The 13,265-nt window shown below is 33.8% G+C and overlaps 1 protein-coding gene across 2 annotated transcripts in view; it reads left to right on the top strand.

The window, feature by feature from the left end:
* spire1b (spire-type actin nucleation factor 1b) overlaps window positions 1–13,265 on the top strand; it is a 28,911-nt gene that overhangs the window by 7,755 nt on the left and 7,891 nt on the right. For both annotated transcript variants that reach the window (XM_087805719.1, XM_087805718.1), the window contains exons 3-8: window positions 5,125–5,361; window positions 6,390–6,515; window positions 10,933–11,007; window positions 11,106–11,270; window positions 12,099–12,185; window positions 12,912–13,041. In XM_087805719.1, coding sequence (XP_087661845.1) covers window positions 5,125–5,361; window positions 6,390–6,515; window positions 10,933–11,007; window positions 11,106–11,270; window positions 12,099–12,185; window positions 12,912–13,041 — 820 coding nt within the window. The remainder of the gene's footprint in view (window positions 1–5,124; window positions 5,362–6,389; window positions 6,516–10,932; window positions 11,008–11,105; window positions 11,271–12,098; window positions 12,186–12,911; window positions 13,042–13,265) is intronic.

Below are 13,265 nucleotides of genomic sequence, written 5' to 3'. Positions count from 1 at the left end.
TACAAAACATTCAGCTCACTATACTGTTCGATACGATACACTAACCTCACGATACTATTTAATACAAAACATTCAGCTCACTATACTGTTCGATACGATACACTAACCTCACGATACTATTTAATACAAAACATTCAGCTCACTATACCATTCGATATGATACATTAATCTCACGATACTATTTAATACAAAACATTCAGCTCACTATACTGTTTGATACGATACACTAATCTCACGATACTATTTAATACAAAACATTCAGCTCACTATACCATTCGATATGATACACTAATCTCACGATACTATTTAATACAAAACATTCAGCTCACTATACTGTTTGATATGATACACTAATCTCACGATACTATTTAATACAAAACATTCAGCTCACTATACCATTCGATATGATACACTAATCTCACGATACTATTTAATACAAAACATTCAGCTCACTATACCATTCGATATGATACACTAATCTCACGATACTATTTAATACAAAACATTCAGCTCACTATACCATTCGATATGATACACTAATCTCACGATACTATTTAATACAAAACATTCAGCTCACTATACCATTCGATACGATACACTAACCTCACGATACTATTTAATACAAAACATTCAGCTCACTATACCATTCGATAAGATACACTAATCTCACGATACTATTTAATACAAAACATTCAGCTCACTATACCATTCGATATGATACACTAATCTCACAATACTATTTAATACAAAACATTCAGCTCACTATACTGTTTGATATGATACACTAACCTCACGATACTATTTAATACAAAACATTCAGCTCACTATACCATTCGATATGATACATTAATCTCACGATACTATTTAATACAAAACATTCAGCTCACTATACCATTCGATACGATACACTAATCTCACGATACTATTTAATACAAAACATTCAGCTCACGATACCGTTCGATACGATACACTAACCTCACGATACTATTTAATACAAAACATTCAGCTCACGATACCGTTCGATACGATACACTAACCTCACGATAGAATTCGATACGAATTATTACGCTCATGATACGATTCTATACTATACACTAATCTCATTATACAATGTAATATGAAATATTCAGGTCATGATATGATTTGTTACGATATATTTCAAAAAAATAACATCATTTTCTATCTGCTGGAGTTGACTGTATCCCAATTGTGTCTACATACTGCAGTACCTCCCTTTTGACATTTCCATCGTCACAGGACTTTTTCTCCCCCTCCTCTCCCATTCCTTCCATCTCATCATTCTGCTCAGTAGTGTGGAAGCATGGGAACCATACTGGGTGATTGTTGGAGGGAAAGGATTTATTTAATTACCTCCCTGTGTAAAAGCTTGGATACAAATTCAAATTATCGTTTATTTAAAGTACCATTTACTTTAACATTTTCGTCATGCATATAGACATCAAAATATAACACATACACAGACATTTGTATAACATCAATCCTATTAAATTGCTTTAAGAATTGTGTATATACAGTATATACATTTTAAAATAACATAAATATATATAATAACATACAAAATTAGATAAGAACAATCAAGAAGTACTCTAATGAACTAACTTACCTGTGGTGTTCCAATATTTTAGCTGCAAGTCAGACATTTTGATCCTTTTTTGTACAAATCCTTTCAAATGTTCTATATACATGCTACAACAACAACAATGGGGGATCTTATGTACCAGCACATTACATATAATTTAATTGATACTATTCAAGATTGGCCGTATTATTGGAAAATTCCAAAAGATCTATGTATTATTCAAATTCTCGTTCTTGCATAATCTCCAACAAAGTTCTTTCAGTAGTTAACTTTTGATTAATGGAGTTGTAATTTAGGTTATCATACTTTTAAATATACATTCTTTCCACACAAACGATTTAGTGGAATTGTTAGGTGTATTTTCCACATTTAATTCCATGTCTCAATTGATAGCTATAGTTTTCTATCTTTATTATCTTCACACAGGTCAATGAGACAAAATGAGAGTCAATATTGGAAACACAAACCACTCTGATGTTCCTAACATTCACACACACACACCCACACACACACACACACACACACACACACACACACACACACACACACACACACACACACACACACACACACACACACACACTTTCATTTAAATCCCATGAAAATTCTTGGCCTTTTCCTCAGGCTATGCCAAAAAAAACCCCCCAAAACCCACGTCATTCAGCAGCAATAATTGCTAGAAATGACGCTCAGCTTGAAAAGAACTTGGGGTTTGTTTTTATTTTTTGAAGAGATGTTTTTTATAACAATTAATAAACTATTGCATACCACAGCACTTCTTGTTCTTTCATTTTAGGAACCCTGTCAATCTTACCATATATTTATGTAAGTAAGTACGTAATTTATATTTATAGAGTGCTTTTCCAGACCAGGGTCACAAAGCCCTTAAACAATAACAAAAAAACCCCAATGAAATAAATACTAAAAAGGTCAAGATAACACTGAGAACAACACAGGAGTCTCAGAAAATCAAGGAAAAGCCTGCACAAATAAAAATGTATTAATTTAAATATATTTGTTTGTATAGCATTTTATGCATTAACACTATTAATGTTACTATTCAATGGTTAGTTTCCAAGCGTGTCTTTGTCACATAAAAACTAATAATTTCTTTTAAACTTGAAATGTCTAGGTAACAGATTTGCTAAAAGGGATAACATTGTGATAAGCATAAGTTGAGGTTCAAAGCTTACATACATTTCTGAAGAAAAAAAAAAGTTGTATCATTAAAATTCTAGATATTATATATTTTTATATTTTTCCTGCAGGCCATTTGTATTTCTTGTTGGCTAGTGTTGACGACTTCACGGAGATTCAGAGCAGGTTTCCCTGAAAATGTGATGAATGTAGGCAAGTGTGTGCGTCAGCGGCTGCGTATCATGTGTCAACGTTTTGAATCCAGAGGGGATTTCACACAGAGGATGCATTCACTTATGGAAGGACATACTTTTCATGCTCATGTTCCTATGACCCTTCCCTTCTTTAAAAAAATGATCTTCTCAGTAACAGGGTTGTATTATATGTGTAATATTAAGGCCTGGGGACCAGATGCAGCTCATCAAGTTTTTTGGACGGTTAAAGAGTAATGGAAGCTAAGTTAAAGAGTAATCTTAACATACACACTGGTGTATATATATATATATATATATATATATATATATATACTGTACTGTATATCACTTCTTCATCGACTATTTCCTGCACCAAAATGTTCCCACTCTCTCACCTCTGGGTCACTTCATGTAACTCACTTATTCACATCCCTCCTGTGGGGCATAGCCACTAATAACGTTTAACATCACACCTTCAATTTCAAGCTTTAGACATATCAGTCTTTCTGATACTATTTTCACTTCCCGGTCATTTGTAACAAACTCCTCTTTTAGGATAACCCATATTTCATTTCTCTTTCTATCAATACCATAGTAGTACAACTTAAAACCTACACCTAAGCTTCTCACATTGCTACCTTTCCATCTGGTCTCCTGGAGACAAAGGATATCCAATTTCCTTCTCTGCATCATGTCAACCAACTCTCTAGCTTTTCCAGTCGTCGTCCCAATATTCAAAGTCCCTACTCTCAGTCCCAGACTCTTGCCTTTCCGCTTTTCTCTCTGTTTCTGAACCTGCCTCCCTCCTCTCCTCCTTTGACTTCGACCCACAGTTGCCCAATTTACATTGTTACCTTGTCGGTAATCGGCACCTATGGCAGGTCGTTGTTAACCCGGGCCCCAACCGATCCGGTTTGGAAGTCATAGTTTCGATTTGGTACCAGCTCAAAAGACACTGGCTTGTGACCTCTTAAGACTTCATTATTCCATATCCTGATGCCACTGATATATTTCCACTAACTTCTTTTGTTTTTATAATGTTATTTGTTCCAACATGACTCATCAATTTGTCTGGATCAAAGTTAACATTGTCAGTGACCTATTACCCTCCCCGTGACTAAAATATTCATATTTGGAGAAAGGTTCACTTGTGTGTGTGTGTGTGTGTGTGTGTCTGGTGTTTAGTGTATGTGTGTTTCTGCAGTGAAAAAAAGCCTAAGTCATGAGGTCACAACATTTCAGCGGCTCAGCTGATGTTTGACGTATAAAACCAGATCATGTTGCATAACAAAGAGACTATAACGCATGTCTGTTCTAAGCATGTGATGATGTGTAACCAGAAAAGTCAATGCTTCATTACTGACAGTTATTAGTGAATAACTTTACAGGCTCAGAATTTAAAAAAAAATGGCTAAATACACGTCACTGAAGCAGTGGTTACTCTGTGGCCTTGGAATTGGTAATATGGAAGTTTATCAGTGCCATCTGAATATTGAATGACATATTGACATTTTAATTTAACTGTTTTTAGCATTGAAATATTTGTATTAAATCACTAAATTCAATAATTTGTATTTTGAAAGTTTTTTAGTTTTTTTTAACAATAAAATGTTACACTTTAACTGTTATTAAAACACAACAATTATTTATTTTTTTTACAAAGAGTTTGAAATTGGAATTAATCTAATAATGCGCACAATCTTTAAAAAAAAACAAAACCAACTGAATTCTATTATTTTATATTGAAAGGTTGCATTAGTTTTTAAAAATAATGGAAATAAAAAGTTTCAATATTTCCAAAATCTCTTGCTTCTACCTTGTCACGTTGTTGTGTTTCACGTTATATTAACTGTTTGCATGATTAGATGAAAGTAAGTAAGTAAAAGTTATTTCTAAAGCCTGTCTAGACCAGGGTCTCAAAGAATATAGCTTGGTACTATTTTGGTATTGTGTGGTTTCACTATTATACCCACATTTGTATATTGAATTTAAAGGGCTATAAATTAAGATATATAATATTGAAAACATTTATTTTTTGAACAAGAATATCAAAAAAATCATTCATATTTTTTACATTTTCTCAATCTTTTAATTTAATAATAATAAAAAGAACAGTTCATTCTTCAATATAGAAATGACTGAATTCAGGGCATGTGAAAATCATTGCAATGACATGTTCATCTTCTTCCACAGATGATTGAATCCCTGGGCATCATGATCTACAAGGCTCTGGACTACGGCCTGAAGGAGAACGAGGAGCGAGAGCTCAGTCCTCCTTTAGAGCAGCTCATTGATATGATGACCAACATAGCCGAGGTGGAGAAGGAAGCCTGTCCTGATGAAGGCTATGAGGCGACAGAGGAGGAAGAGGAGGGAGAGGACGAGAGCGATGGCTTAGGCAGTGTGCAGGGTTATGGAAGTATCCTTAAGGTATGTTCGTACCATATCGTGTTTTTATTTTGTTTCAATTAATAATTAATCCGTGCATTCATTCCTTATATTTCTTAACTTTCTGTTGTAGAAGATATTCTTTAATATGTTCTCACGCATCTGCTCTATTTATTTCATGATATATTTCAAAAACCTGTTTATTTATATTAATATTAAACAAGCAGAATTTCGAAGAATGGGCCTGATAGACATTTATTTTCTTGTTGTTTTATTTACTTGAGAGCTCACATAAGTAAAATAATATTGTGTATACATGCTTAGACAAGAGATAAACTTATGTAAGGGTATCAGTGCCATGAGAATATTGAATAGTTGAATTTAACATTTCAAATTTTTGAGAAAAGTGTTTGAATAATTGAATTAATTAAAAAAAATGTTGAATAAAACAAAATTTTTATTATCAAAATGAAGCAAATGCATAGAGTTTAATATTCTTATTCCATTTATTGAAAATTAAATTTCTAAATTCAATGTTAGTAGCCTATTACATTCTATAGAAATGTTGGTACATCATTTTAATGAAACAAATTAAAAGTTTCAACATTTAAATTCAACCATTCAATCTTCTGACGGCACTTGATTCTGCAGAATCTGCAGCGGAGCAAACATAGTCTGTCCTCACTCGGCCTCAGACTGATTGTGTAATAGTCACATACCCAAAATACAACACTGGCATTGACTCACAGACATTTTGCTGAGATGAAGATGCTTTCAGTAATTGTCATCAGGCTCTGCCAGAGTACGTTCAATTCAATATTTTACTTAAGTCTCCTCTAACTGTTATGTTTTAACTCCTAAGAAGACTTAGATGACCTTTCATCACAAGTGAACTTCAATTTAAGTTTGCCTGACTCAATCTTCACGCGACTTTACCACTGAAAAATAACAAATTAAAAGAAGGAGAAGGTTCAGCCCACGCGTGATGGTCTTATAATCGTAGCATTGAATTCAAACGGTAATTTGACAGCATTTCATGTATGTTTCAATATCAATTTGTGTTTCTGTAGCTGTGCACAAGCCATCTTCCCAGTCTGTCCGATGCATCGAGTCACTACCAGGCGGTATGTCGAGCCTTGTACACTGAGTCCAGGGAGCTGCGGACTTTTCTGGAGAAGATTAAGAGTGCCAAAGAGGTACGTCCTTATCCCTTAAAAATCTTCATAGATGGGAAATATTGAAACATACATTTGTTCAGAGGTGTATTTTCATTTTATACTGTCTAAAAAGCTGCTTTTGAATACATAATAGAAGAACTAGTCGTAATTGCGCACAAATGAAAAGCAACCATAAGATTCAAACCGACCCACCAAGTCATTTTATGCGGCCCCTTTGCTCAAAGTAGATTGTTATTAATTTTCGTTTGTTATCTCAGGGTCAAAGTGACCCACAGGCCCAAAAAAATAGGTGTTTGTGGCATCAATTGTGTTGACACCAGAGACAACACAATTGATACCACAGACACATTTGTTTTAGGGCCTCCGGGTCACCCTGATCCTGAGATAAAACAAGGGTTAAGATAAGATATGGAAGAGGGAAAATCAATCAATCTACAATTATCTAGAAACTTCCAATAAGAGTTTAAAAAAGAAGTCAAAGGAAAGAAATGTGTTTAGTTTCGTCTGTGCCATGCATTGTTTACAGTGCCATCAGAATAGTGATTAGTTGAATTACATAACATTGTATTAATAATGTCTTTTTTCCTTTAGCATTTTTTTATTCAATATTTTTTATATTGTAAAATGGAATTTATTTTAATTTAATAATTGATTAAATAATTGGTATATCGATATTTACATTTTATATAATACAATTATTTAAAATGTAATACTTTCTCTTTTAGCTCACACAAGTTTGATATTGTATATCAAATAATAAAATCATAGCCTTTAAAAATGCCACATAAAAACGTTGGCGTCAGTGCATCGATGGTGAGCTGCGCTGCGTAATAGGCTGGGACAGGATGAGGACTAACTGAGATGTAGACCACAGTTAATCTTCTGGCGTGAGGGATCCAAGGCAGCTGATCCAGAGAGGCATCTGGGGTCATGACTGTGGATCCATGAATGAACAGACATCCGTGGACAACCTTGCGTACATTACACATGCTCTGTTATATAACTTATATAATATAATTTCTCACGCTTCGCTCATTACTCCGACCCGTGCACGGAACATGTGTTCAACCGTCACAAGGTCTTTATATTAGATTTACTGAAGATGGAGATTACAACAAAAAACAACAGAACAGAACAAAAATAAATTAAAAAACACAACAAAAAACACTAAACGCTAACAAAAATACAAACCAATTTTAAGCAGATGATCCAATCGGAAACATAAAAATTTGACAAAAGAAAAATTAAGTCAAATTTGTTATTTGTGGTTTGTCCATTGTTGTACAGAAATATAGTCCGAAAAAACAGACTATTTATTTAATCAGCATATTAGCTTCAACACAATTACAGAACTTCCACCTTACTTATTGTGCCAAAAAAAACACTAAACTCCCAAGATGCCTTGCTACACTACTGTATTTAAATCCTATGTCTTAGTGATATTTAAATAGCGATCGACATCTGTAATTGGTTGGCTGGGCGGCAAAGCATTAGGGTAGCTGTTCAGGTCACAGTTACTGAGAAGGTGGTTGAGATGAATCATATTAGAATGAGAAACTTTTGCCAGTGTTGTAAACACAACAAAGGATTTTATAATGTTGAGTTTGCAAGTTCTAATAAATGCTGTTAAATAATAGTTTTTTATTTCAACAATTAACAAATTAAAAAGTTTATTCTTCTTGAATTTTGTTGAATAGGTCGATAAACGAGGGATCTCTGAATAGAGGAAGAGAAAACAGCCTAGTGAGACCAATACGTATTTTGCTTTAACTTAAAATTTGAGATTGAAATGGATATAATATAATTGCATGTGCAGAGTCCAGTTCCACAGAACTGGAACATCTTTGGCTAGTGTTGCAGGGGATTGATGACAGGCATTGCCCTGGGATCCATCTGACTGACATGTGAGACAAGAAGAAGTGACATGTCTTGTTGTGTGAAGCACATAGATGACACTGTATGTAGACACGCTGACCCTGTTTGTCTGAACAGCTCTCAGGCAACAAGCTATTGTTAAAAAAAGGTCATTCTTGTTTTTACTCGAGTAGACGAAGTAGATTATTTTTCTGCCTCAATGAGAACATTTTACAGGAAACCACAGGTTTATGACCCGTTCCAATGATGGGCGACTGGCTATTCTTTATATTGGGTTTTATTTTAATTGAGGATCAAATCTTTTTAAATGAAAAAATGATATATTCTGATGATTCTGGAAAAGCTATGGAAATATAAAACTTTATTATTGAATTATTTATTTTATTAATTTAAAAAAAATCTGTATATTGAATGGTTTCATTGTTTTTTTTTAAATTAATTGAATTAAAAATTAATAATATTTTCAGAATAAAAGTTTAATTGTGACCAAATATCTTTCCATTAATATCAGTTTAACTCTTACTGATAGTGTTAGCTACTAAGTCAAGTAACTGAGAATATAATAAGACTTTGAGCTTTGAGTTCGACACATGTGGCTTAATTTGCTGAATAAGTAATTGGATGATTCTAAAATATTAAAACGGTGATCAAACCGTAACAATTCCACCGACTCAACAATCACTTTCTAAAATGCAGCTGAAGAGTCGTGACTTGGGTATCATCGCTTTTGAAATATGACATTTTTGAGTGGTACAAAAAACCCTTTATGTTTCTCCATTGGTCCATTTTGATACTCAGCTGCTACAAAGCTTGTCCTGGGGAACTGTGTGCATGTGCGTGTGCGTGCCTGTGTGTGTCTAGGTGTGTGTTTGTGTGTGTATTTATTTACCCCCTTCAGGGTTTCTTCCTGTCTACTGTGGCTGCCCTTTAACTGCGTAATGCATCTGACTGAATGAAGAAGGACTTGTTAGCTTACATAACATTCTCTTATAGAAGACATTTGAAATGTTGTTCTATACAGCTTGATAAATATGCATCCTAAAGCAATATATAAAAATGTGAAAAAAAAGAAAAAATAATTTAGAAGAGATTAATTTACATTTTACTTTATTTTACAAGGTTGTTAAAATTGGAATAAAAAAAGAAAAATACTAAGAAAGTCATGGACACACAGCTATAATTAATGTTGCTAAAGACATATTGTTCAGTTTTTGATGAAAGTGTGTTTGTTCTGACAAACTATTTACAGAAAACTACTAAATAACCTGCACCTCAGTGCCAATATAAGCAAACAATAGTCATGATTAGTTCATTATGCTTTGCTCTTTTACAGTATCAGTTCCATCATTATATTGAATGGTTGAATTAAACATTTCTAATGTTGCAAACTTTGAATGTTTTAATTGAAATGTTTTTGTTGCTTTTATCTGACGCCTTTTAAATTCAGAATAAAAGGGTTTAATATTAAAACAATAAAAACTAATATAATAAATTATTTAATTAAATTATTCAATACAAACAAATGAAACCTCAGTTATAATAATAATAAACAATAAAACCAACAACAATATTCCAATAAATAAATCAAAGTTTCCATATTTAAACTGTTAAATTCAACTATTCAATATTCTAATGACACCTACATACTTCTATATTGCTTCCGATGGCCATCAAGTCAGTATACATGTATTCCTCCTCCCCCACATTCATTTACTGTAGGTGTGTATGATTTAGTCTCATGGACCCAAATGGGAAACTGTCGTTGTCCCGTCACCATCATCAGTCGTTACAATCAACCAAGACGCCTCCTGGTGATTCAGAGAAAAGCTGCAGAGGCAGTGGAAAATCTCTTGACTTATCTTAGGCAACACATTTAAACATTACATCAGGGGTCTCTAAAACAGTCCCCTGCAGGTTTTTGTTCCAACCGATCAAACATGTACAGTTTAACCAATTAGCTTTCAGCTGAAACAAGCAACACCAGACCGACAGTCAACTGTTTACTCTCCAAAGACTCCTGATTGGGTTAAAAGGAATGCTCTTGATTGGTTAGAACAAAAACCTGCACCACCCCAGCCCTTTGAGAATGGGTTTGGAGACCCCTGCAATACATGAAAAGCCGATACACAGAAAACAGCCGATACTAACTTCAAACAGTTTCAACATCATGAATTACTTTTTGTGTGGCATTAATAATAACATTTATTTTTAAATAAACATTATCGCCTCTTCCCAGCCGAAACTTGGGAAGGACCTGATTACAAATGTTTATTATACGCCGGAACCAGAGATAAAATAAATCACTTTTCACTTGCAGGACCTGCCAAACAATGGCCCACAAAGTGGGTTCAGCAAAAAAAAAAAAGTTTAAACACCTTGTTGGCAAATACAAATTTAATTATCTCAGAACTGTGTGAAAACGCAATGTAAATGATAAGAATCATCCGAAGAACAGTCACATATACATGAAGAACCTTGTCTCTCATGGCTGTTCTCAAGTTCAGTTTTTGTCAAGAATTTTCTTGTCCTTACTTTCTTATTGTCTTTTATTTTCTCTAAGAACCTTCGTAAAATGGAGGAGGCCTCAACAGACGACGCGGGAAAGGAACTCAATGACCTGCAGAATGCTGACTGGGTACAGAGTTGAACTCTTTTCTTCTTTAGATGTTGTTTCATGTCTCTGCAGACAATCATCGTCGTTGTATTGCTCACCCGGTGTTTGTCGTCTTTCAGGCTCGCTGCTGGGTGCAGGTGATGAGGAACCTGAGGGACGGTGTGAAGCTCAAAAAAGTACAGGAGCGTCAATACAACCCGCTGCCCATTGAATTCCAGCTCACTCCCTACGAGATGCTCATGGACGACATCAGATCACAACGCTACAAACTGCGCAAAGTTATGGTAAGTGGCAAAAAAAAAAGAATGCGTTTGGGTATAATTAGTTGTGACGGTCTTTATATATCACTTGTGTGTTTGAAATGTTTGCTATCATCCGAGTCCACTTGTCTACAAAAAACTGTTATTTAAAAAAGCTTTTGATTTCAAATAAATGAAAAGATTACATAAGCAGGATTTTTACGACTACTTAATCAAACATTTTAAATGTTGAAACTTTTGATCGTTGACATTTTTTGTTGAATTGTTTTTTTTTAACATTGAATTATTTGTAATGATTGTAATAATTTCAATAATATCTATATTGAAAGGTGATTTAAAAATATATATATAATTTAATTAGAATATTTTATCATTTTCAAAATTAATTAACTTTCTCATCGACATAGTTTGAATTCAAATTCCTTTTCAATTTGTAGCCTTTTGAATTTAATATAAAATGTTATATTAAATGGTTTAGTAATGTCATGAGAAGATACTTAATTTAAAAGGGTACGAATTAAAAACATTAGATTTAGAAATTGTATTTTTGAATATTTGGAATTTAATTTCAACTCTATATGTAAAAGAAAATAAATTTGTTAAAACATATTTTAAAACGTATTCAAGCTTTCAATATGGACATTTTTAAATTTAATTATTTCAAAAAGATTCAATGCTGACCAAAGGAAAGAAACTTTCAACATTTAAAATGGTAAATTGAACTATGACAATATTCTGATGGTATTGATATACTTTCATAACCGACTGCTGTTATAGACACTATTATTATTAGATGTAGAAATAAAATGTGTATTTATATGTTCTTTTATTCACTTATCTCTCATGTCCCAGGTGAATGGTGACATCCCTCCCAGGTTAAAGAAGAGTGCGCATGAGGTCATCCTGGAGTTCATCAGGTCCAGACCACCGCTCAACCCGGTTAGTATCTTACTCACAAAACACAAATCAATCTCAGAATTTGTCTTTTTTTGTCTTTAAGGATTTGAGAGTGTGTATTGGCAAGAATCTGGTGATACGATACAATATATTACGATATATTGCGATACTGTTGGAACAAGGATATATTTGTAGTATTGCCCAAGTATTTGACTCTGGTGATTCAGGATTTACAGACATCATGACTTCTTAAATTAGTTTTTTAACCAAAAATGTACAAACAACTACTTTAAAAGCTACTTGTGTCAACTGCATCCTCTTGTCCTGAGTCATCCCCAGGATCTCACAGGATTTGACTTATCCTTTAGCTGCGCAGGAAGTGATGCCTGCTGCCATCTAGTGGCCGGAAGTTTAATTGCAACACGAAATTGCTTTGACTATGTTAATTGTAAATAAGATTAAAAAAAGACTTATTGTTTTATTTTACACACACTTAATCAAAACATCAAGCATTAAAGAACTATGATTAAAATGTAATATTTTTTAAATCCAACAAAAAACGATAAGAAAGATGAATGAATAAACAAGTAGAATAAACTGTATTGTTCCCAACTTTTCCTCTTAAAACGTCACTATCTTAACATCTAGTTATTTTTCACATGTAATAAAAGCCATGTATGTGTGTTTGATGTTTCAGTGCCACTGTAGTAAGAGGTAGATCAGTGTCCATGACTTTTCTTCCTGCATCTTTCCTCCATCCCCCACTAGGTGGCAGCACGTAAGCTAAAGCCTCAGGCTCAACCTCCTCCAACGCTGCACGAGCGTATTCTTGAAGGAATCAAATCAGAGCCGAAACTACGTCCGGTGACCCCGGATATGGTTCGTAGAGGGAGATTAGGTGAGAGTTCAAGTTTTCCAAAATAAATCATCTTCATGTTTCAAACATTCCACATACATGCACAGCTTTGAATCTTTTCTCTCTTGTTCCTGCCAAGAACTACACCCGCATTTTTAGTTGAAAATCTGACTTTCGCATTTGTGTTGCTATGTTTGATGAACCTACTATTTTCAATGGAGTGGCAGTGAAAAAATGTAATTAAAAAAACACCGAAATCATCAGAA

The sequence above is a fragment of the Callionymus lyra genome, chromosome 13 (genome assembly GCF_982586985.1).
Source record: "Callionymus lyra chromosome 13, fCalLyr1.hap1.1, whole genome shotgun sequence".
NCBI classification, from domain to species: domain Eukaryota; kingdom Metazoa; phylum Chordata; class Actinopteri; order Syngnathiformes; family Callionymidae; genus Callionymus; species Callionymus lyra.
This window is presented reverse-complemented; position numbering and strand designations above follow the sequence as displayed.